The sequence below is a fragment of the Centruroides vittatus genome, unplaced genomic scaffold (genome assembly GCF_030686945.1).
Source record: "Centruroides vittatus isolate TY-2023 unplaced genomic scaffold, ASM3068694v2 contig_817, whole genome shotgun sequence".
Lineage (NCBI taxonomy): Eukaryota > Metazoa > Arthropoda > Arachnida > Scorpiones > Buthidae > Centruroides > Centruroides vittatus.
The window spans coordinates 546,421-570,235 of NW_027122532.1; the positions used below are offsets into that span (position 1 = coordinate 546,421).

At 35.1% G+C, this 23,815-nt stretch overlaps 2 protein-coding genes across 8 annotated transcripts in view; one reads left to right on the plus strand and one right to left on the minus strand.

Moving 5' to 3' along the window:
- The window catches only part of PAN3 (Poly(A) specific ribonuclease subunit PAN3), a 102,360-nt gene extending 99,704 nt beyond the window's left edge, over positions 1-2,656 (plus strand). For all 6 annotated transcript variants that reach the window (XM_067278668.1, XM_067278671.1, XM_067278669.1 and 3 more), the window contains one exon: positions 550-2,656. In XM_067278668.1, coding sequence (XP_067134769.1) covers positions 550-702 — 153 coding nt within the window. In that variant the 3' untranslated portion in view covers positions 703-2,656. The remainder of the gene's footprint in view (positions 1-549) is intronic.
- Positions 2,657-7,136: 4,480 nt separating this feature from the next.
- On the minus strand, positions 7,137-23,273 carry LOC136982227 (fibroblast growth factor 1-like). Of its 2 annotated transcripts, none has more exons than XM_067278675.1 (4): positions 23,043-23,273; positions 14,378-14,597; positions 8,757-8,860; positions 7,137-8,075 (listed from the first exon to the last, which is right to left on the minus strand). In XM_067278675.1, the coding sequence occupies exons 1-4, from the start codon at positions 23,109-23,111 to the stop codon at positions 7,878-7,880; spliced, it is 591 nt and encodes a 196-aa protein (XP_067134776.1). In that variant the 5' UTR covers positions 23,112-23,273; the 3' UTR covers positions 7,137-7,877. The 2 variants fall into 2 exon arrangements, with proteins under 2 accessions (XP_067134776.1, XP_067134777.1); XM_067278676.1 differs by lacking the exon at positions 23,043-23,273 and adding an exon at positions 15,267-15,416.
- Between the last annotated feature and the right edge of the window lie 542 nt (positions 23,274-23,815).

Here is a 23,815-nt window from a genome sequence, read left to right on the forward strand (position 1 = left end):
AGTGTGTACCAAATTTCAACTTTCAACTCTTAACCATTTTAGCGAATATTAAGATTATTACGTTATAGTCAACCTTACCCGTTTTCACAGAATGCAAGAATTGGGTCCTCCCTGTTTCCAGACTAATTACAGAATTTTTAGATAGGTCTAAAAATATGTTTGATTTCCTGTAAAAACGAAAAAAACTGCATCTGCATCTTGCACGTCGCTTTCTCTTAACACTTCCGTTGTTACATAACACTTCCATTGTTGATTGAAGTGTTAAGACTTAATCCTGTCCCTCTACCCCGTGAGGAGGAATTTCAAAAAATCCCTTCTTAGTGTGCATTCTCGTGATGTACCCTAACTGTGTACCAAATTTCAACTTTCAACTCCTAACCATTTGGGCTCTGCGCTGATTATCATCATCATCATCATCATCATCATTATCGTCTCGATTATATATATAGATTGTTAATTTTAAGTGCTAGATGTTTAGATCTGTTATTACATTATATATGCAACACAGTTTGTTTAAAGATGATTAATAAATTTACAAATATTTTTCAGCTTGATGCAGGTGTACAGGAGAAGATATGTCTCATGTCTAGAGACGAGCAGAATGTTTTGGTCGTTAGTTATGCAGAATTGAAACAATATTTTGAATCTTCCTTTGAGGCTCTTGCATCTACAAGTATATCTAAACAGCACGTCTCTTCCTAGCACAACGGTCGTAACGCTGCGTCGAACGGAACAAAACCAGCCTGGGACCACAATGATTGTGGCACAAACGTTGACTGCCGTTTATGCAAAAGCCTTACTGTAATGTACAGTTTTGCCAAGTTAGTTGTGAATCTTCCTTTGACTCACTTATGTTGGCCAAGACGGAAGTAAAGGACAAATAATAATAAATTAAGTGGTATATATATATTATATATATATGCATATATATATATAATATATACACATACATACAATATATATATATATATGTGTATATATATCTCTCTCCATGTGTATACAATTTGTATATTAATGCAGTTCATATTCTGTTTAAATTATAAAGTTGGACTGTATTATTGCAAAAGTACTTAAATTAGATATGTATGGGAACAATATTTTTATGATGCATCATTCCCTTTGTCCCATATTCCATTCCTTTTGTGCAGTGATAGGAAACATTCAAAATGTTGCCCAAAATTCCCCCAAATAAAACAAAAGAAATCATCAGCAGAAATTTGTTTCATATGAAAGGTATCTGGTGCTTTGGAGTTCCTTAAAATTTTCATTAGTAAAGTGTACAGACTTTTTATGAAGTGTTATACTGCTTTTGATGTGTTATAAAAAAGAACTTTTTTGAATATGTGAAGTGATTTACTAAATATATATTTATGGATGATAAATTTGGTGACGATCTAAATTCGAATAATTAATTGCTAATAATGAATAATGTATATCTCGAGTCTTTTGAGGTATATCCTATTTCTTCCTTTCAATTTCCACAGGAAAAAAAAGGTATTCAGTTATATATTCTTTGCTTAAAATATTGCCATTTTGCTCTAGATGATAGGACAAAAAATATATTTAATTTTAAATAAAAATGCATTGTCAGTAGGAACGAAATTAATTTTCCAAAAAAAATAAAATAAAATAAAAAATAAGTGGTAATATCGTTTTATAGCAGCGCACTAGCTGAATAATTATGTATCCACGAAAGCATGTTTTGCAGAGTTATATCTGCCATTTTAGGTAAGAATTATCTGTACCAAGTGCACATAAACATTTTTACGTATATAATATATATATGTATGTATGTATGTATGTATGTATATATATTATATATGCAGAAACACACAACATAATTAATGTGATTCTATAGATTTGTGTATTTTTGAGCATCATCATTCTGTCCTGATCAACATTCAGCCCAGTACCTACAGTGCATTACTATTTATAAGCGCTAGATATGTAGCTATCATTTTAGCCCAAAATTAGATGATTAAAAAAACGACAGAAAAAATAGGGAAAAAATAAAAATCAGAGTAGTTATTAAACAAAAATAAGCTGCTTGTGCTTAAACTTAAAATGTAGATAATATGTAGCATCCTTATAGAATTGTTAGCAAAGGGAATCTAATCATCAATGTTCTAGTAAATGTAGATTTAAAGAAAAAAAAAGAAAAGAAAAAGATAGTACAAAACTGCATTTGAATTTTACTTATTCCCAAAATTTTGGAGCATAAAGTAATGAGTTTGACGTACAAATTCCTTAGTTTCGTTTACGTTCTTCCATTATGTGAATGATGCAAATATTTCTTTATCATAAAATGATTTAACAAACATCATCCACAATTCATGACAGCATTAAGAAAAAAAAGGGAAAATTTTAAACAATAAGCCTTTAAAATCCAATGTAAAAACAAATAAACAAGAAAGTTTCTTTTAAAAATCACAAATATACAAATTCATTATGATACCGTAATATCATTATAGACATGAATTATGCTCAATTATCGACTATAAGCTACTAGGTGAGAAATAAATCATAAAAAATGAACTAAGCTCATGGTGGTCATGAACATTGTGTAGATTTTTTTATACATAATGGGAGCACAATGTTTTGTACAAATGTTTGAGTGAGAAATATTTTTACTTGAATAAATAAAGTTTCCAGCAAATTTGTTTATTGTCTTTTAATTGTATCTATCCCATTAATATCGTTACGACTTAGTTGCCTTTTGGGTCACCCGTATGCATTATAACTAATGTAAAGATTAACTTGATGTATTATTCGAATGCTTCATTTGCAAAAAATCTCTCAAAATGGTAATTTGTACCGAATATGATCTCAACATTTCGATGCATGCAGGATTTTTTGCATAACCATGGCCGAATTTACTTTTGAATGAAGGTGCCCTTATTTTTTTCGTTTCTCACCATACTGGTTGACACGTGTGGTTAAGCAGTCAAAAAAGTATGCAATTTGGGTCGAACGGCTTACATCTTTGTACTCAGTCTGACAAACAACACCTAATCATATTACTATGGAGGTTTTAAATAATTTACAAATTCCTAAATCCATTTTTATTGTCATAGATTCTTTTCAAAGAGAACAGTTATTGTATACAAACTAATAGTAATTGGGTTTAATGGTAGCTAAAGTTAAAACATAAAATGAATATCTTAACACAATTCTTTGGATGGATACTTAAAACCTTTGTATTAGATCCTGCAATTTAGCAGAATATGAATAACCATTCAACAGTCTTGCTAAGTTTCTTGGAAACAATGGAGAGAAACAAATGGTTCTAGATTCTTTTGGATGATATTTTAGTATTTTAAATAATAATTTTATGGCAGTAGGAAGAGAGTGACTATGTTCACAACTATCAAGTCATTAGTTTCTGAAGTATTTTATCATTACATTTAGTCTTCATTGGCACATCCTGTGGTTCTTCTTGTAAATTTCTTATAAATGGTGGATTTTCTGGGCATCTAGACCTTGCTAAAGCTTTGTATAGTCGGTTATAAGTAATTTTTTTTAATTTTTGTTGACGATTTCTAAGTTATACCAGAAACTTTTGACGATTTCATGTAGGATTCGGTTCCAAAAGTAAGTTTAAAACCTAGACGAATTCGCTCATTCTCCAATTTTTTAAACTTATTTAACATAGATTAGAATCTTTCCCTTTAAAAGACATTGATTTTGGTTTTATCAGAATTTATGCTAAGTTGTCACAAGTCCTAGTTGGAAGGGGAACAGAATGCCACAATTAGCACAGTTTATCATGAGCAAACCATGTTTTTATTGTTTCCAACTTTTAATTATGGTGTTCATATAAATAATAAGGAACAAAAGTGGAGATGGTGAGCATCCTTGCCTTACAACTATATTTATTGTCTTCCACTCTGCAAGAGGAATATCATATTTGACTTGTGAGATTGAATGTTGCAGATGGGTTGAAGATGTAATGCCATCCTTTTGTAAAATGTTAAAATTAATTCCATTAACTGGATTAAATTCAAAATCAATTAAAGCAGTTTAGGTTTCTACGTTAAACTCTGCTTACTTTTCGGTTAGGGTCTTCATTTTGAAATATCCGTCTGTACCAATCTTCCCTTGCTAAATGCTTGTTCTTTATTGATGCAACATCTAAGGAAAAGTGTTTGGCATCTATGGAAATAAGATATTAAGGGCCAGACCTGGAAAAAAAACATGATTATTGGCTATCGGGTCAAGGAGTACCAGCATTTCTAACTGTTCGTACGCTGTAGCGGTTAAGGTGTGCACGAAACTGGATGAATGGAACACTTTTGACTACCTATGCCAATTTTGGGATTGTTGGTTAGAAGTGATTGGTGTGCTACTGTTGATCAGTTGACTATCCAAATAAAAAGTGCAGCCATCAGAAAGGTCCCTATTGTGGAGCAGATGCTGTCATCACCAAGTATCTCCAAAGCTGGACTCTGGCTTTTGCTCCACCAAGTGGAAGGATAGTTACATATTCGGGGTGAAACCTTTAAGAACAGACACCATGAGTACAACCATGTCTGGGAAATGTCATGGTATGCTGATACCTCTGGAGGGCACGCTGAATGCAAGTAGATATTTACCAATTTGACCTTTGACCGTGTTACCTGGGGGCTCTGGTTTCTATCAGCAAGACAATGACTCCCGAACCAATTTGGATTTTAAAGCATCTTTATTTCAATTTTATATAAACTCCAGCAACATGTGGATTTCACATTGAACTCTCACACTAAAATATAAAACTTATCTCTATTGGGAATACTGGAGAATAAAACTAAAATTCAGTAAAATCTGTTCAAAATGGGAAGAATTCTTCGGAATGCAGCGATTTTGTTTAAAAAAATCCTGTCGAACCGGAAAAAATATTCGATAGCATGCAAGTTTGGTTTACACAAGTTTTACTGTTCATATATTGGTGACTCTGTCTACCATTTAATGCTTCTTGCCATTACAATTGAATATGCAAATTGGTTCGGGATCAAGAAGTGATAAAGACGCGGGTTATGTTTTATATTGAATGCGTGTCTGCCCTCAGTGTGAAAGTGTTTTTTTTTTTTTTTTTTTGTAAACGCTACTAGATTTATTGGGCAGTATATAGCTGAATGTCAATTCTAGGATCTAATTAATACTCCTACAAACTTTGGTCCATATCGGTGTAAAAATAAAGATTTGTATAAAGGACAAACCAACAAGCATGGATTTATAGAATATTTGGTTACAAAAGCATAAGCAGGTAACTAAATTTTGCAGTATTGTTTTTTTAATAGACTATTCCTATTATGTTGAACACGTTCGATTTGGGACTTCATTGGAGCTGTAGATCATGCCCACGAGAGTAAAAAGTCAAAGGAACCGATGGTCTACATGTGACGAACACTTTCGCCAAAGATTTTTATGTTCGGACAACGGACAACAAACACACGGAGCGACGTAAAATAATGAATACCGATTGGTCTTCTCTTGTCTTCGTGCAACAATTCGAAACTTTTCGGAGCGCGGGAGACGTCGACATCGATGCTCAACCCGGTATATACTGATCGAATTGTATTCCTACGAATTTTGAAATTTTCCCTTATAAATTCCAGCCTTTTATTTTTCTGACAGGAACAATTCTTTTATAGTATTCGCGAAACTGTCGGGCGGGCCCTCATTAAGTTTTGCGTCGGTTTTTATTTTCGAAAGGTGAGAGTATAATAGCATAGGTAGTAAGAAAGATACTGTATTATCACGTAGATTCAAGCAACTAAAGGAGTAACGGAAATCACATCTGAGAAATAAAGAACATTGAAGACTCATAATGGAAACTGAAACTGATCTGACGACAGAAGAACACCAAGAAACTTGGCAAGATATGTATTCTTATGAAAAAGGATTAATGCCGATATCTGCTATTAAAGATGTTTTGAAGAAGTGGGAGGATGTCAGAACAACGGTCTTAGAATGGCATCCAAACCAGGTTGAGGTTTAATAGGCTCGGGGATCTCTACAGTTACAATGCTATTAATTACTTCTGAAAAATCCTGAGGAAGAGAGAAAAGCAATCGACATTAGACAGATTCCTTATCTCCCATAAACGGAAAAACATGACTAATAAAAATGCAACACTGTGTATATATGTATCATTACTATTACATATAAATAAACGTAGTAAGAAAGTGTGTATTTTTTTATTTTTTGGGGTCTCGAACGAATTAATCAAATTGCCATACAAACCTACGGTAAATCGATAATCGGTTAACGAACAATTCGGATAGTGAACAAAGTCTTGGAGCGGATTATGTTCGTTAACCGATCACCCACAGTATTTTATATATTATAAAGAGGCGAAGACCAGGACTACTCAGAGGTATCGCCTGGGGTGAAAAAAGAGAGTAAGAAGGGGAATGGATACGGTGGGGGTGAAAGTGTGATAGGAAAGATGGTTAAGATGAGTGCGAACATCACAGTAGTTCAAATAGAATAATGCATGTACTGTACAGGTTGCAGAAAGAGCGTATACCAGTGGCGTGCCATCATTGGAAGCGATTACTCTGGATTACTCGATTGTTTTAAACAAACGAATAATCCAGAAACAATTATTTCCAACAGTACCAAAAATCACCGACAGGTGGCGTTGACACGAACAGATGCGCAAACAAAATAAATTTTGATTGTCGTTTGCATGTCAATGCCACCTATCGGTGATTTTTTGAGCTAATCTTCCGGTCGACGAAAATCTGCCGTGCTGACAATACTTACCACGAAAACCGCATTTCATTTCCATAATTTTTTTTTATGGATTCTTTTGTTATCGCTAGACATTTGCTGTTACTTGTATAATAAATAAATCTTCCAGTTTTTTTGTTTTTTTAATGAATCTTTAAAGTTTTTATAGACTTTTTTCCCATCCTGTATTTCCGTAAAGTGAATGTATATTGGTTTGACCTTCGTCCAATGGGATGGCCATGCCGATTTTTTTTAGTCTGGTACTTATTAATGTAAATAAACATATGTAACACCTTATTTTCCACAAAAATCCAGAATTTAATCTTTACACATAGTTAACTGACTTTTGGTCCGTGTCGTGTTAATAAATTTAAATACGAAAGTGAAACGAATGCGAAATTATTTCACAAAAAGGGCGAATGTATTTATTATATTTAAAATTTATTTATCCATTCTAAACATCTGGCTGCCGTTATGCTTTCATACATTGTATTTTGTACATAAATAAATGCATTATTATTTCACGGTACACGACAATAATTAGAAATTTTCATTTCAGCGGAGTATAAGTCATATACATACGACTGCATACATAATAATTGTTGTTATAGACGATTTAGAAAAAATATATATATATGTACAAAAGATAACATCACTAACAATAACCTTGTATAAATAAATCTTTAAATGCCATTAAAATTTCAAAAAAAACAAAAAAAAAGAGTTACGTGGCCCTAATTTGGTAATTTTACTATTTCTTCCGGCAAAAAAGCTCATTTACTGGTATATTTTTATTTAGAATTGCGTAAACGATGGTGATTTTTCTAGTGTGGCCAAAAAGTCGCGTGCCAAATGGTGGTAATCATTGTTCTTATTCTTTAGCTGCAATGGCTTGGTACTGTTCCACATGCACTCTTGCATTGTGTGCAAGTGAGCTGGCAATACTTCGAACAGGAGTGTTGTGGTGTACTGTACAACACTCCATACACTAGTCTTAAATATCATTTACAGTGTAATTTGCAGTACATCCTCTTTCCTCATTTGGGAAGCGACGTTTTGGCCAAACACTACACAGAGATAGAGGGTATTGTGGCATGTTTTATACATAAAAATATGCTGGACCAAACGAAACAACGAGGTTTAAGAGTTGGAAGATACTTTGATTATGAAGGTGGTTTTGCCTGTCGAGGAAGAAACTTTGTGGCATTCTGTCCCTTTGCTGTCTTTTTGCCATTTTTGGGCCGTCCGGATTTCTTGATTCCCACATACCAGTTTCTGTCTGCGTACTTCTTCGAAAGATAATATAAATAGCGGTCGTAATATTGCTCGAGAAATATCGTGTCGTCCGACTGACCGTCGGCCTGAAAATAAATTTATTTTCTGTAAGAATAATTGTGGAATTTTACAATAAAACAATTAAAACAATAAAAAGAAATTCAATTGACAGAAGTGTTAATTTTGAAGAAGGCGGCACAAAACCAAGATATTATCTTTTATATAATTAACTACTATGAGAATAGTATGTGTTCACACAGTATCAAATATTTTTCCAAACGTATCTTGCTGTGGGAGGAAGAACTTTCTAGTTCCGGAAGTAGAGTAGGAGAAGCTCTCTAGAGTTCCGGAAGTAGAAGGGGAGGAGAAGCTCTCTAGTGCAGAAAGTTATAGAAGAATAAATTAGAAAAATCTCTAGTGCTGGAAGAAGAAACTCTTTAATGCTGGAAATGAATACTAACTTAGTTGAAAACAAAGCGGAAGACTTTCAATAGGAGATGATTAACGTCTGTTGTAAGATCACCAATAAAATCATAGCATAAAACTTAAAAATTTCCCGTGCTAAATGCGATAAAAATATAATTTACATTTACCAATTTAAGACAATGTATAGGTTACTCTATACAATGTATAGGCTTAATATAGATTCACAATTCATCGATTAGACTTAACGTCAGTTGTACTGTACTGTACATAGCGTCATTTCATGATTTTAAGTTTATTTTCCAAATTGTTTTCCTTAAAAAAGTAAATAAATAAATCCTTACACTTCCGTAAAGTTCGCCATTTTCGTCCATTGCTAAATAAAGCTGCGATTCAACACCTTTGATCCGGACTTCGGCGGGTCCTGGTGAACTGATTTCCAAAATAGCTGTCAAAATTTAAAAAAAAAAAAAACACTCTTAAATAAAAACCAGCGAAAGTATTTATTTTTAGAATAAAATAATTAATTCTTAACAAATCAAACCGTAAAACGTCACACACCGCTTACGTAAACATTTCTTTTTACATTTGTTTTATTTAATGTTAAATAAATGTTCTTATTGTCAATCATATGACGTCACACGAAGTGTTTTCCGTTTAAAGTACGTATTGTGCTCGATTTCCTGAGTAATTACTAACCAAAGTTCGCTTTAACTTGGATCAAAGTATGGCATCTTCCATTCTCCGAAGTTATTTTAAATACAGGGTGGCCTAAAAGTCAGTTAACCGCCTTTACTTTGTGTTTGTTCTAGGTATGTACAGTACACTAGTGTGAAGAAGGATGGCAGGAAAACGAGTGGCATAAAACATATTTTTGGCACAAGGCCACTTGCTCCATTTTGTCACCTTTATTATTTATAGAAACTCTCGCGCCGTGTACATCTGTTAGTGACGTCACACGTCCGGGTGAGACACTTTGACCCCGGTTTGAACCGTCTTCTCGATTGTCATCAGTTAAACGGGAGCGAGTGGGCGTGTGACGAAGACACATCATTCATTTATCAATTACCGAATCTCCTTCTAACGTCGCTATTTTTATTGACGTCGTCATCGAAAATTTGGAAGCCTTTTTTTTTTTTTTTTTTTTTTTTACGTCACGGCGCTAACTAGAAGAGGAAATTTCGATATAAAATAATGCGCCCGGACACTGATTGAATTTTCCTCCCCGATAAATATCGAGTTTATTTTAATGATGACGTAAGAGATAATTATAACAATGGGCGATTATTTTATTTATATATAATTATAAACACACAGGGTGGACTACAAGTCAGTTAACAGTATAAATTGCATAAATGGTCCTTATTTAGGTGTTAATTCAAGGAGGATGTCCTGGGGAAAAATTTTTATGGAAAACTGGCGCAAACCCATGACCGAACCCAGTGTTTAATCCAGTCGACCACTGCCGACTGGATTAAAAAATTGTATAAGTAACGATTCTAGATGGTATAGAGCAGGGATGGCCAACACGTAGACCGTGGTCGACCGGTCGACCGCAAAGGTTTTGAAAGTAGCCCGCGAAGCTAAAGTTGAACAATTTGCTTTCACTTAATGTTTAAAAATCTTAATTCGATAATTTATTCTTATAATAATGGACTGTCTGTGCAACGTACCCATACTGTTTGTATTTATCCTGATGAACAATGCAAATGAATGTTAACTGTCCGGACAACATTCACGGACTTCTTAGAAGCTACCTCTCGAACAGGAGAGCGTCAATAATCGAGTCAGGTAATACCATCTACAGTACCAATATTGTCAGGGGCTGCCCGCAGGGGTCCAAATCTGGCCCCCTGCTCTGGAATATATTATATAACAGTCTCCTCCACCTCACAGATAAAACATCGTACGAAGGGAACCCCTACGTCCAGGGCTATGCGGACGACACGGTCGTTTTGCTCTCCCACAAGAACCAGGAATTCTTACAGACCCATACTAACAGAATTTTAAGAGACATCTATATTTGGAGCGAAAACAATAAACTCTGCATCAATTACAAAAAATGTAATTTTATCTCTTTCCCCAGGGCCAACCCCCTACAAAAGAAACCAGTCATCATGATAAATGATCATAGAATCTCAGGTGTAGGTTCCATAAAATATCTAGGGGTAATATTTGACGCCAAATTGACCTGGAAGGACCATATCTCCTACGCATATGATAAGGCCATAACAACAGCCCATGCCCTGAGAGGCATTGCACGTAACCTATGGGGACTTGACCATAAGACTTCTCATCTCATCTACAGGGGGGCCATCGAGCCTATCCTCGCCTACGGGTGTGAGGCTTGGGGCTACTCCGTCTTAAAAACTCACATCAGCCGCAAACTTCTTTCGGCACAAAGACAAGCCGCCATTGCCATAACAAAAGCATACAGAACCTCTCCAACGAATGCCCTCCTTGTAATAGCTGGTATCACTCCAATCCATCTTCTTATTCTACAACGCTACATCAAGAATCTACTTCTAAGGACCCATCTACAGGACACCACTACTACACATCTGCAAAAAGTCATCAGCACACTAAAGCTTCCTGACGAAATTCACCATCTCAGCAGTGAAATCATCAAAAACGGCGTTGATCTTACCACCACCCCAGTTTTCATCTACCCAGCTGATATCCCAAACATCACGATTCAATCTACTTTCGATTCTCCCCCGTTTGGTCTCAACTTTTATACAGATGGTTCGAAAACAGAAGCCAACGTTAGAGCTGCTGTCTACTTGGAAGACCCTCTCACAGACACTTTTGGCAGGCGGCCCTTCGTCTTAGTAAACATTGCAGTAATAATCAGGCAGAGTCTTTAGCCATTCTACGTACCCTACTCTACGTCAAAAATAATCTCTCATCTCTCCAAAATAAATGTATTAACATTATTAGCGACAGCAGAGTCGCTTTACAACAAATTAAAAAGACCAACTTCAACCTTCCAATAGTTCAAGACAGTCTACGTATTCTAATCGATTTAAAAAATTCCATTAACATCAACTTTTATTGGGTAAGAGGACACTCAGGGGTTCCAGGGAATGACCGGGCAGATGCTCTGGCAAAAAAGGCATCTGCCATTTCTGATACCTGTTCATACCAAGCCTTACCTGTGTCTACAATTAATGAACAACTACGGAACTTTACTCTAAAAAAATGGCAAGAAGAATGGACTAATAGCACTACTGGGCGTTATACTTATGCTTTTATACCTAATATAAAGCAAAGGCTAAAGAACCACTTCTTTAAGCCTACTCATTCACTAACACAAATCCTAACTGCCCATGGGAATTTCAAAGCCTATTTGCACCGCTTCCTCAACAGGGGCACTGCATTGTGCGACTGCGGTGTCCCTGAAGAGGAAGACCCTCAGCACATCATCTTCAGTTGTGCCAAGTTCATCAACATCCGGACTCCTTTGAGACGCGTCGCAACCGCTGAAGGACTTCACTGGCCGTGTCGCCTTAGTGACTTTCTCTCAAGTGACAAACTGTTTAATGCATTTAAGACTTTTGTCTCCTCACTCAGCCTATCGAACTACGCTACCCTTCCAGCCACTCGTCCACCTAACTCAGGCCTCAAGAAAACATCCAGTTTTCCCCGGAGTATTATGTAAGCACCATCTTTACATCTGTACTTACTTGTATATAAACCCCCCGGTTCTCCACCGGAGGTGGTTCTGTATCTGATATGTGATGTTGCTCTGTAAATTCTAACCGCGCTGTAAATATTAATTTCTCATCTCGCGATATTTTTATTGTAACTTTTAGTTATTCTGTTTTTAAATAAATGGTACTCGGCAAGCGCTCATGTGATCTCTCTTTCCTCTCCTTTCCTCCCCTCCCACCCCTCCCTACCCCCCCTCCTTCTTTCTCACAAGGCAATGCCTTCTTGGTTCGCCTTCTCTCTATTATTTAACTGTTACTTCTTGTTTGTGCACTTGAATTTACTTTCAATTTTAGTTTTTTTTTATTTATTCATATAGCGAACAGAAGCAGGTATGTTAATTTAGTAATTATTGTTTTAAATGTTATTAATATTTAACGCTATTATTTTAGAATAAATAAACCAACTGCAGGCCGGAAAGAATAAAAACTTATCATTATTTATTTATCATTATTAATTATTTATTAAAATATCTATGAAAAATCCTAAAATTGTTTGCCCATATTCATAGTAGCCCGCAGACTATATTTTACCGAAAAAGTAGCCCCTAAGGGATAAAAGTTTGGCCGCACCTGGTATATAACTATATGAGTGACCCTAAAGTCAGTTAACTATACTTGTCGACTTATTCAAATCAGAAAGTACGCTTTACAACAGTTAGCCTAAATGATTTTTGTGTCACCCGTATACTGTATGTGTGTGTGTATATATATACAGTATATGTACTGTAAATGCACACTTTAAACTTAACAACTCCCTGTGTCTTTGTCGAAAATTTCTGAAATTTTGCAGGGAGGTTTGCGCATTAGAGGAATTGGTGCTATTAAATTTTAGTGGTTAAATATCGAGGGGTGAGGAGATAGAGGGTGTCTCGCGTCATATCTGAAGTGGGGGTCGGGTCGGACTTAATGATTTTATTCGTTATTAGCATTTGCAGTTTCCTATAAAGCTCATCTCTACTCTCAAAATTAAGCCATTTTATAATAATTAAAAATATAAAAAGCTTTTAAATAAAATCTCGCGACAGATGGCACCACACGCAATTTTAAATGTTTTTACCGGGAAAGTTACGCAACTCGTTCATGGATTTTGTTTTTTTACGAACAAACGCGCATGAAGCAATTTTAAAACGATTTTAAAAAGTTTGTAATTTGAAATTTCCTCCTCCTCTCTATCTGTAACACCTCTCTAAAGTGGACACGTTATGTTGAACCGCCAGTGTCCACCTTACAGAGGTTTTACTGTAATTTCAAATGAATTAAACCTTTTTATTACCACTCACTCGGTTATTTTAATGCATATTTTAAACACGTAACCATCTTTTGTAGTTACCTACAAATTTTAATTTTAAACGCCCGCTTTATAAGGTCGTCCGCGATAGAGAGATGTCCACCTTAAACAGGATTTACTGTACTTGTAAGCGGAAATAATAGTTTAATGCCATACAACTCTTACTTGATATGGTTACGATTTCCCTCTATTTAACGACCTTGTAGAATTTACTAATTCTATAAAACGAGAAGGAGAAAATAGATTTATGTGTTGTTCTAATTAATTCCGAATAGGCGTGTAGTTAAAACGAAGCACGCCAACTCGTTTAGAGTTCTGAATTCCGTAAGTGGTCCAATTAAGGTCAATTAAAAATGATATTTCTCGAAATTCTTGATTGTATTAATGCCCACATCACACTGTACACGTAGGCAATTCCAAGTACAAGTAGTGTATCTGAATTATTTATATGGGGTGAATTGATTTCGATTGATACGAAAGATAACGTAGGCGATGGAGATAATTGATGGAAAAACCTCTTTAAGACGGACTGGTTAAAACTTAAACTGGTTATCTCGGTCTTTTTAAAGGAGGAGACAAAAAACACAATGGCTGTAAGACTTTGCTGTATGGGAAATATAGCAAATGCTATTTTAAAAAATCCAGCAACGAGTTGCTTAACTTTCCCGGCGACATTTGTTGGCGCCATCTGTTATGATCATTTTAAAAAAAAAAAAAGCTTTTTATATTTCTAAAATTATTATAAAATAGCAAAAAGCTTAAGGTTGAAACCTGCCAAATCGAAAAAGATATTCGGTTTACACAGATTTTATAGCTTTAAATTAGACTTTTGCAAATTCCAGTTTATAAATAACAGATGAAAAGAATCTTGTAAAACTTTTATTGCTTCCTGTTCATCATCAATGTTTGTTGTATCTTTAAATAGAACAGTCTAAATTATACAAAAAACACGTGTAAAACTTACCCCACTTGCTGTAATGTTCTTCAGTCCCTCTAACTGTTCCGTCGGTCTCTATAGACAGGTTGTAACCATTAGCATAGAGCTGCTTGATCGGTCCGTGATGAGGAGGTATCTGATCTTCGTTTTCTATAGGGAAGAGGGGAGGTATGGGTATATCAATCGGTGTCTCGTTAGTTGTACCTTCGTTCCCCTCTAAGTCAGACGACCCTGCCATATCTTTTGGCTAAAAATATTTGATAAAGAGAGAATACAACAATTTTTATATGTAAATTTTACACAATTTATGTTGTAAAATTGATAATTTTAAGAAAATATGTCAGTAATGATCTGAAGACTTCATAAGTCTTCAGATTAGTTCGGGAGTTATTAAGGGGGTGGGGCCATATCTCCCGAACCAATGGCCAAATTTTTCTGAAAATTTCTAGAAACATTATCCTGCAATACACAAACCTACCTGTAAAATTTCAGAAATTTTCAACGAAAGGCACAGGGGTTATTAAGCTCGAAAGTGGGTATATACATACAGGATAACCCCAACTTTTTTGAATTTGTCGACACTTGAAAGTCCCGAGTCCAAAAATGTAAAAATCTCGATGAATTTTTGAACCACTTTCCCTATATTATACGTAAAAACCGGGAAAGTAAAAGAGTTTAGCGCCCCTTTAAAGCAGGACATTGAACCCGTTTGACTTATACTAAAAATTAGGAACAACTTTCTGTGTTAATCTCACTTACATTCGCGCTCTGGTTGATCATTTTTAAGGATAGATGCACGATTAATTAACATCCGAATCGGCATAAAATCGGAAAAAAAGGAACTAAAACCGGAAACAATGCCAAATGGGTTAATTGTGTTACAAAGTATTAATATTTTTAAAAAATAAAAACACACCTGTTAACCCACTTTCGATCGACGACAATTGACCTTAACACTAAAAACTCGCACACGAGAGGGATTTAAATGGCTCCGGAACGCAATTAATGACGTTTAGACGGGTTCTGCTTGTGTGGCCAGCGTGGTTAACACCGGAAACCGCCGAAGATTGTGGGAGTTACGGGCGGTGATGTCATCCGGGTTACGAAACCTTATCCGGTGTTATGCCGAGAAGCGTAACTCGCGTTAATTCGAGGGAACGTAGCGATATAATGGGAGTTATCAAGAAGGATGCTTACCATCTCGAAAATGGGGTGTCTGTCCGTCAGACAGTGGCTATCGATCGTGGCTAAATGACGCCAGAGATATTATATCCGTCTGCCACTTTGTCGGCATCTTCCCGAATAATTCGAGGTTATGTACAAAGTTACGATTTAGTGATAACGTTATCTGTCTGCCCGCTTTGTTTCTATACGAACAATAAAGCTCGTGAGGTATGTGTCCGACGTAACTGCATTTAAAACTTTTAGTTTCTGAAAATAAACACGAGTTAAGGATCTTTCTGCTCGTCCATTTTGAAAGGATGGAGAGATTTTTGAAGTTTTAAATAACGTTTCATCCGATTTTACGTTTTAATCGTGCCCTCTCTTGTATGAAATTCGATACTACGTTCCCGGAAATAACGATTTTTAAAAATCGTTTAATACCTCGTAACAGTGACCAAAATGTAGGCCAAAATCTTAGTGTTCGAAATTCGAAGACGAGAAGAGATCGAACCCGCGCCTTTCGGGAGCGAATGTCGTGAATCGAGAATCAATTTTAGTTTTCATAATTTTTATTTGGGGGATGGAGGATCTTCTACGGGAAATTGACCCCTATTTAGGTGTTTTGCAGTTGCATTATTGTAAATACCCTGTTCAATCCATGCACTAAGACCCTCTCCCAACCCCGAAAAGCCTGTAGCCAGACAATTATAAAAGTAAAATGAAAATAGGAAGCTTGTCTTCACTAATGTAATTCTTTGGTTGAACACATTTGACAGGCCAAGATGTGAATTAGGTCAGGCATCTTTTCTTCTTCATTTCTCTTTCTTTCATCGCACATATGGAGTTTATATTTTCAATATAATTTATTTTATGTTATCGTCTTCTTTCATTAATTCATTTCTAGTTTATTCAAAGTGCTTCTTTGTCACCAATTTTGACAGATGAAGCTCACAAACAAGTGATAAAAGGTACTTATTTTTTACGCCAAACTTATTCTTTAATGCTTTAATGATATGAATTTTATTATTAATTTAGGATTTTATAATATCAAAAATGATAGGAAAACGTTGAATGTTTCTACCATTTTTCTATGGAAATAGGATAAAGGAAAGTATTAAAAATTTTTACCCCTTAAATCTTTTAGAATGACTTAACAGCGGGCAAAAGTATTTCAGATTTATATTCCAAATTAACCCAAACAGCAATTAACTTCTCTATGAAAACCCTTTATTCTCAAGCTCACAGTAGACTCGAATCCACTCGAGGCTCGAACCCACGACCAACTCTACCACTGGTAGAGTTGGTCGTGGGTTCGGTCTTCAAACCTGAAAAACCCCAACGGGTTTTCTTCAAGTTTTTATCATCTAAACAGAGAAGTCCGACCCCACTCAAAATACGATACGTGACTCCTATATCTCCACATCCCCTCGACCTTTAACCACCAAAACTTAATAGCATTAATGTCCCTTATATACGAGTTACAGTGCCAAATTTCGTTACTTAATCTTTACCCCGTCCTGAGATATTAAATGAAATAAACACCTCCACGCAAACAAACACGGCTTTTTTTTCCATTCTTTTAAAATTTATTACAGTGCCCGATTTTGTTTGGCATTATTCATAATGCCCACTCATTATGGGCATTATATGGGATGTTTTCGGGCATTAATAGACATTATTCATAATGCCTGTATTAATGACTTAGTCCATAACATATACATAACAGCAGGAAAAGTAAAACTGTAAACAATTGTGTAATTAATTGATAACTTACTTTTGAAATAACCAGTTCTATAACACAGTATTTAAGAAATAAAAAAAATAATAAGTAAAATCATTTTTTTCTCCCTTTTAGCTACTCCAAATTTAAGATCATCATTTACGAGAGAGTAAATGAGAGAGGGGGTGGAATTTTCAAGTTTCTATTGTAAAAGTGCAGCGATGCGATACAAGGAAACGTTAATCGTGACCTAAAATCCAGTTTGGTTTATCCTTATTTTAAAATATTACAAAATACAAATATTTTTATAGAATTTTATATAAATAGTAGTAGGCTGCACTAAATTACTGTTTGTTGTACACAAGAGCCTCTCAGAAACGAGAGTACACAGATCTAACTTTATGAATACCCAGACTCGTAAAGATAGATGGTCCTGGATACTCTTGATGGAAGCCTCATAAATCTCGCTCTTTGAGAGACTCTGCTGTACAATAAGCAATAATTTAGTACAGACTACTGTTACTTAAATAAAACTCTATTTGTATTTTGTAATATTTTAAAATTACGTTTATTAATAAAATATAATTTAATATCAGTCTAACAATTTTTTCTTGAATTTTTAGACAAGTGCAAGCATTAAGTTCCGATATTCTTAGTAAGTTACAAGTGAGCCCAAGTCAAAAGTATACTATTTAAAGACCGATAGAATGAACTGATAAATACATTCTTTACTTATAAAATTACTATCTAAAGTGCTTCGGACGGAATTTTAATAAAATGAAGAATAAATTTACTGTTAAATATAATTAATTTTGATAATATTTACGTGTACTGTACGTTACTTGAATATTAAAATATGGTTGGGGTGATCCATTTATAACGTCCCTTACAAGACAGATATTTCGTGAAATATAACACTATTGGACTTATAAATAATAGAGTTGCCCCTGTTCTCTTATAGGGAGAGGCCTGTCTAATACGGAAACCTACCTAAACGGGAAAAATTCTTCGATTTTCTACGTTAATAAAACACTGTTCGAAACGGAAACCTTTCAAACCAGAAAAAAAAAATATTCTGTACTGTGCCATTCCGGTTTACACAGGTTTTACTATACATGTAAATTCATTAATCTGGCACGCGATAATCCGGAGTTATACGATAATAATCTGACACGCTAGTGTTCGGCTCTTGTAGCTTTTTAATACTGTATGTACACGCTACACGTGTGCGAAGTAAATATTATATGGACAAAAAGTGTCGAATTTCTACATTAATGTGTTGGTTAACGTTTCCTTCTGGTTTTACAACAAAGTAGTACAATCATGTACTGTACCATCTTCAGACTGATTAAAAAGTATACACAGCTGGTATAAAGTGTACATCAACGTATGCAGCGGGTTCGAATCTCAAGTAACTGACGTAACGAACATTGAGAAAATACAATAACGTTCGGTAATCCGGCACCACTCTACTGTACTTCCATAGGTGCCGAATTAACTAACTTCTACTATATTAACAATTCGTTAATACAACATAAATTACAAAAAGAAAAAATTAATTAAAATATGTGGTAACAATATTCGTCCTATATTCCAACAACAATACAAACACACTGTATTGTTGATATAATCTTTCTCACAATTTAAAAACATTAATAATAAACTCGATACATTTCAAAATATGCATTGTTACTGATAATAATAATAAAATACAATATTCAGTACAATATTTACATTATAATAAATATTTGTTCTGTTCTATTAATTGTTATTTCTTGAATTATAATTTACATCTTACATTACATACATTGATTCGTTCATTTATTTTCACATCTTTATATAGTTAAGCTTGTGTAAACCGGAATCGCAGGGCGCCGATTTTTCTCCCGTTTAGACAGGTTTCCGTCTTAGACAGGTTTTGCTGCATTTATTTACCTTTATACCAGAGCGCGATACGATTTTATCTGGCAATCTTACTCTCTATGGAAACTAGCCCCTATTTAGGTGTTACAAACATAAGAGCCCACGACCAATTATGTTCAGTAGTTTTTATACACTCGCCAATTGTTGGGTATCAATATATTATATAGAAACGATCGAAACGAAATAAAAATAATGTAAATATAATACCATTATTCAAGTTTATTTTGATTTTTTTAATGGGGATGATTAATGCTGAAAAAAACACTAAGTAATGCAAGCTGTTTTCACGCTTCGATTACACTTGTTACTTGTTAGCCGAAGCTGCCAACAAACAATATTAATTATAATTACGATTGAATGCGTGTTTACCATCGAATGTTAGAATTTCATGCAATTGTAAGCATAATCTTTATTCGTTTTTGCTCAAACGATCATTGTAACACACAAAGTAGCACCAAACTTCATTGAGTAGCTACTTGTGTTACAATTGATCTAGAATATACTAATTATTACAATTGTATATGAATTTTATGTGAAAATTTAAGGCGTACAACTGTTTGGGATGTCTGGCTGTACCTAACCTCATCGTATCGAAAGTAAAGCGGTTTTATCAATTGATTAAAGGTATAAACAATACAGAAATATAAGGTTACGTTCGAGACAATGGCGTCCTTAGTTAAAAAAAGGAGTAAAAATGAAACGTTAATATAATGCACCATACTTAAATTAAATACAGTAAATGATGAATGAGGTGTTACTGATCTCACTTAAAAATCTTTTCCATATTGCCGGATGTACAGTACAGTTCCACCCGAAAGACCACAACGAACGGAACAGCTAGCGTTAATGTCTAATCTCAGCACAAATCTATTAACTCCATATTTAGAGTTGAAAATAACGTGGCAACAATATGGTAGGAGCCAGGACTCTAGTCCTCACTGTCTTTAATATCGCTTATAATCGCGATAATAATCTTAATTACCTTTATGCAGGTGTATTAGCTTCTGTTAAATTCAATTAAATGCGCAATTTAATTAATTTATCATATTTTCTGCAGCCCTAACATTGCCATTCTTCATAAATTTGTCTGTTTGTATACGGCAATACGTGTGCGACGTGCCGAGGGAGACCTTTCTAAAGGAAATTTGCACCTATTTAGGTGTTACAAACGTAAAGATAACCGGAAATCTCCACGTGGATAGCCACGTTGGTGAGGTGAGAACCCACGCGCAGTGGTTTTTATCCACTCGGCCATTGGTGGGGTCCGATTTACAGCTGCAATTGATAAAACGAACGGTCATCAGGACTCAATCTAATAGTCTGATGGGTGTTCCTGGATGCGATGGATGCCCAGGACTGTATCGTATTATGAAGTGTAGTAGCAGCAACATAATGATTTGCAGCTTCTTAGGACCATAAGTCGTTTTGGACAGCGCCACGAATGCTGGTTACGGAGTTATGCACGTTACATAATGTGCTCAATGTACATTCTTTGGGTACATTCTATAATCTGTAGCAGGGGTGTTAAGTGACTTTCCTTCCCACCGCATAAATTACATATAAGGAACATCTTCGGCCGTAATTCTTACATAAACGTATTTACTCGAACATTTTTGGGTGTAAATTCATAAAAACGGAAACATTCTTTGCATTCTTCAAATATAATATCAAATTTAAAATGTTTATTTTAACTTCACATATTTCCTGTAAGAGGTAATTAAATACGAAGCTATTTTAAACCGAAAATAGCGTTTTTAACGGGTTTTTACAGTTTGTTTTTATATGCGAGGGATAAATATTAACTGAGACCTTGATCCCGATTTACGAGACATTTTTAGTGGCATCCTTCGATTCTCTAAACTTGACTCGAGACTAATTTTTCACCTTAATAATTCGATTTTATGAAAAATTATTCTTTATTAAACAATTTCTAGCCTTTCTAGCCTTGTTTTTAAGCATACTTCCTTCTAGTTCGATGTAAATTACAATGTCAAGTGGCTTTACCTACCTTTTTCCCGTCCAATTGAAATTCTGAATATGCTAATACAATAAATGAAAACATCGTTTTATTCGCTGTCTACGGGTGTTTTACCAGTGTCCCGAACACATGTATAAACATACAAAGCAGTGACATAAACGGTACGGCTCACTATGCAGCACTTCTGTTACCCGAGGATTGTTTACGTAATGTTTTTGCAAACACTCCCACCCCCTTGTAACGCTTCGTAATGATTACCTACATACCCACCCACCCGCACGTGCGGTAGGTGGGTATGCAGGTAATCGTTACGAGTGCGTTTAAGGCGGTGTATGACTCTTATCGTGTGAGGTAACCGCACGCTAGGAGACATACACTGCCTATCAGAAATAGAGCCGCATCCTCTATTGAAATGTCTATTGGAGAGCCGCATCATCTATTGTATTAGAAAATTAATTCATCATGCAATTGTAAGCAGCAATTTCCTCTAAAAAAGAGACCAAAACAAAATTATAGAAGTAATTTCTCATTGGTTTTATAGAAGAAACTAAAACGCAGTTACTTCTATTATAGAAAACACTAATATATTGTTATTTATCACGTAGAACGAGTATAAATTTCTTCTCTACGTGATACTTTAACATATATTTTCATATTTCTTAATTTCTTTTAATTAGGAGTTTCGATAGACTTGTCTTCTTTGAATATGTGAAACTATACTTAAGAATTATACAGTAAAACCTGTGTAAAGCGGAATCGCATGGATACTGGATAACTTTTTCCGTTTTAGACAGGTTTTACTGTATACACTTTCTTATATTAGCAATTTAAAGTCTGTATGTGTTTTATACAAGTAAAACATACCGTACTTAAACATATGTAAGTATGTAAGTAGGTGCAAGTATGCAGGGACACGTGGTACAGTATATGTATCCACGGTATTATTTAACTGATTAATAACGGTTAGGTCATAAAAATACCGGAATAATTGTAATTATTTGTTATTTTCCTCTACAATCTCATCGTCTAAACGCAATTGTTGACAGTACAATTTTCGTTTTTCATATCTAATAATAGATATATTATCAGACAATTTATGCAGTAACAATGCTTAAATGGCGCCAGCACGTTTCGTGTTTAAAGGTTATAAAAGGCCAATTGTCATTGAAAACAAGAGAATGTTACGTATTGTCACTAACTGATTCGATGTTTGAAATTTTCTAAGTTGCTCGCTGTCAAATTTATTAAAACATATATGTAACTAGCAGTGTTTTCCGTGTTACTCGGGCTTCGGGGGTGGGGTGGGGTTGGGTTGGGAGAAAGTCTTATTAACATTTGTTAACCTGAGTATTTACAATAATAAAGCTGTAAAACGCTTGGGGTGGGTAAAAAATACTATGTGGGGTGGTTGGGGGACCTTCGTAGTATTTTTTCTAAGGTGTCGCAGAATACCAATACCAATTTGATACAGATACGTCGAACTGTATACCAACCTTTACCTAACATACATACATGTATAAGCTAAACACTCGTGCCATTCGGAAATTAAACACGTTCTCCTTTCACCTTTGAGAGATTTATTTACATTTATTTTATGATTCACAACTTTTAAAATAGGACTAAATCGGGAGGCGCCCGTTTATTACATAACTTAATTTTAGGAACTATCTTTAGAATCGATTCCAACGCATAATAAACTGGTTCTCTGAAACAACTAACCCTACGTAAATTAACACTGTATATATCATCTCTATATAAAATTCATTTTCGCCCCCGAAATAATGCATCGTACGGGGATGTAACCGCACTGTAAATTAATGAGATAATTATGTTTTAAATCCTAGAGTGGGAGTAACGAATTAACGAATTAATAGCGTTATATCCGGGGAAAAGTTTTAATGACTTACCTCGTGAGCATCTTTAGTTTTCTCGCCCAAGCAAGGGCAAGGGCAACGACATCCTATGTAATTCCCCATTCCGTAGGCATGCGAGAAGCGTTCATTAAAAATTCAAAAAGTCGCAGCGACTAACACGAAACTTCTCCGCCGGCATTACAACCGGCGGCCAACGTCAACATACTTTTATAAACAAGTGAAATTGTCTCCGATGTAGCGCTAATTCCCATTGAAACTCTCTTTTAACGCTTCGCGACTCCCAACCGTCGATGGCGGCGCGCTCTGGTGTCAAAAAGTGGAAGCTTGAAGTGGTAACGGGAAGCGACTTCGATCGCGTTTTAATCGCTAAAACTCTTAAAATTTATTATTTATAGAAAACATTACTTAAAATTCCAGTTAAAAAAAATCCGTTTATTTCATCGAATTTCAGCGGAATTAAACCGTAAATTCGAATTAATTATCTACGAACGTTGTACGCGACGGGGGCGACGATCGCCGGCGATGCGTAGGAGTCGCACGACTGTTTTTATCGCTATTTTGAGAGTGTGAAAATTCGCATTCGATACGAGCGACGCGATACGCGTTGATAATACGTTCTACAATATTATTTGGTGTGAAAATATTTATGTTTTATATGCGATTTAGTAAATAGACAAGGCATTGATGCCACGCCACGCGACTCGCAAATCTCTTGCGCTACGTCGAGGGTGGTCGATATCGTACTTCTACCTTGAAAATTAAAAACAATTTTATGGAAAATAAATGGTGTTTAAATAACTGGTGTT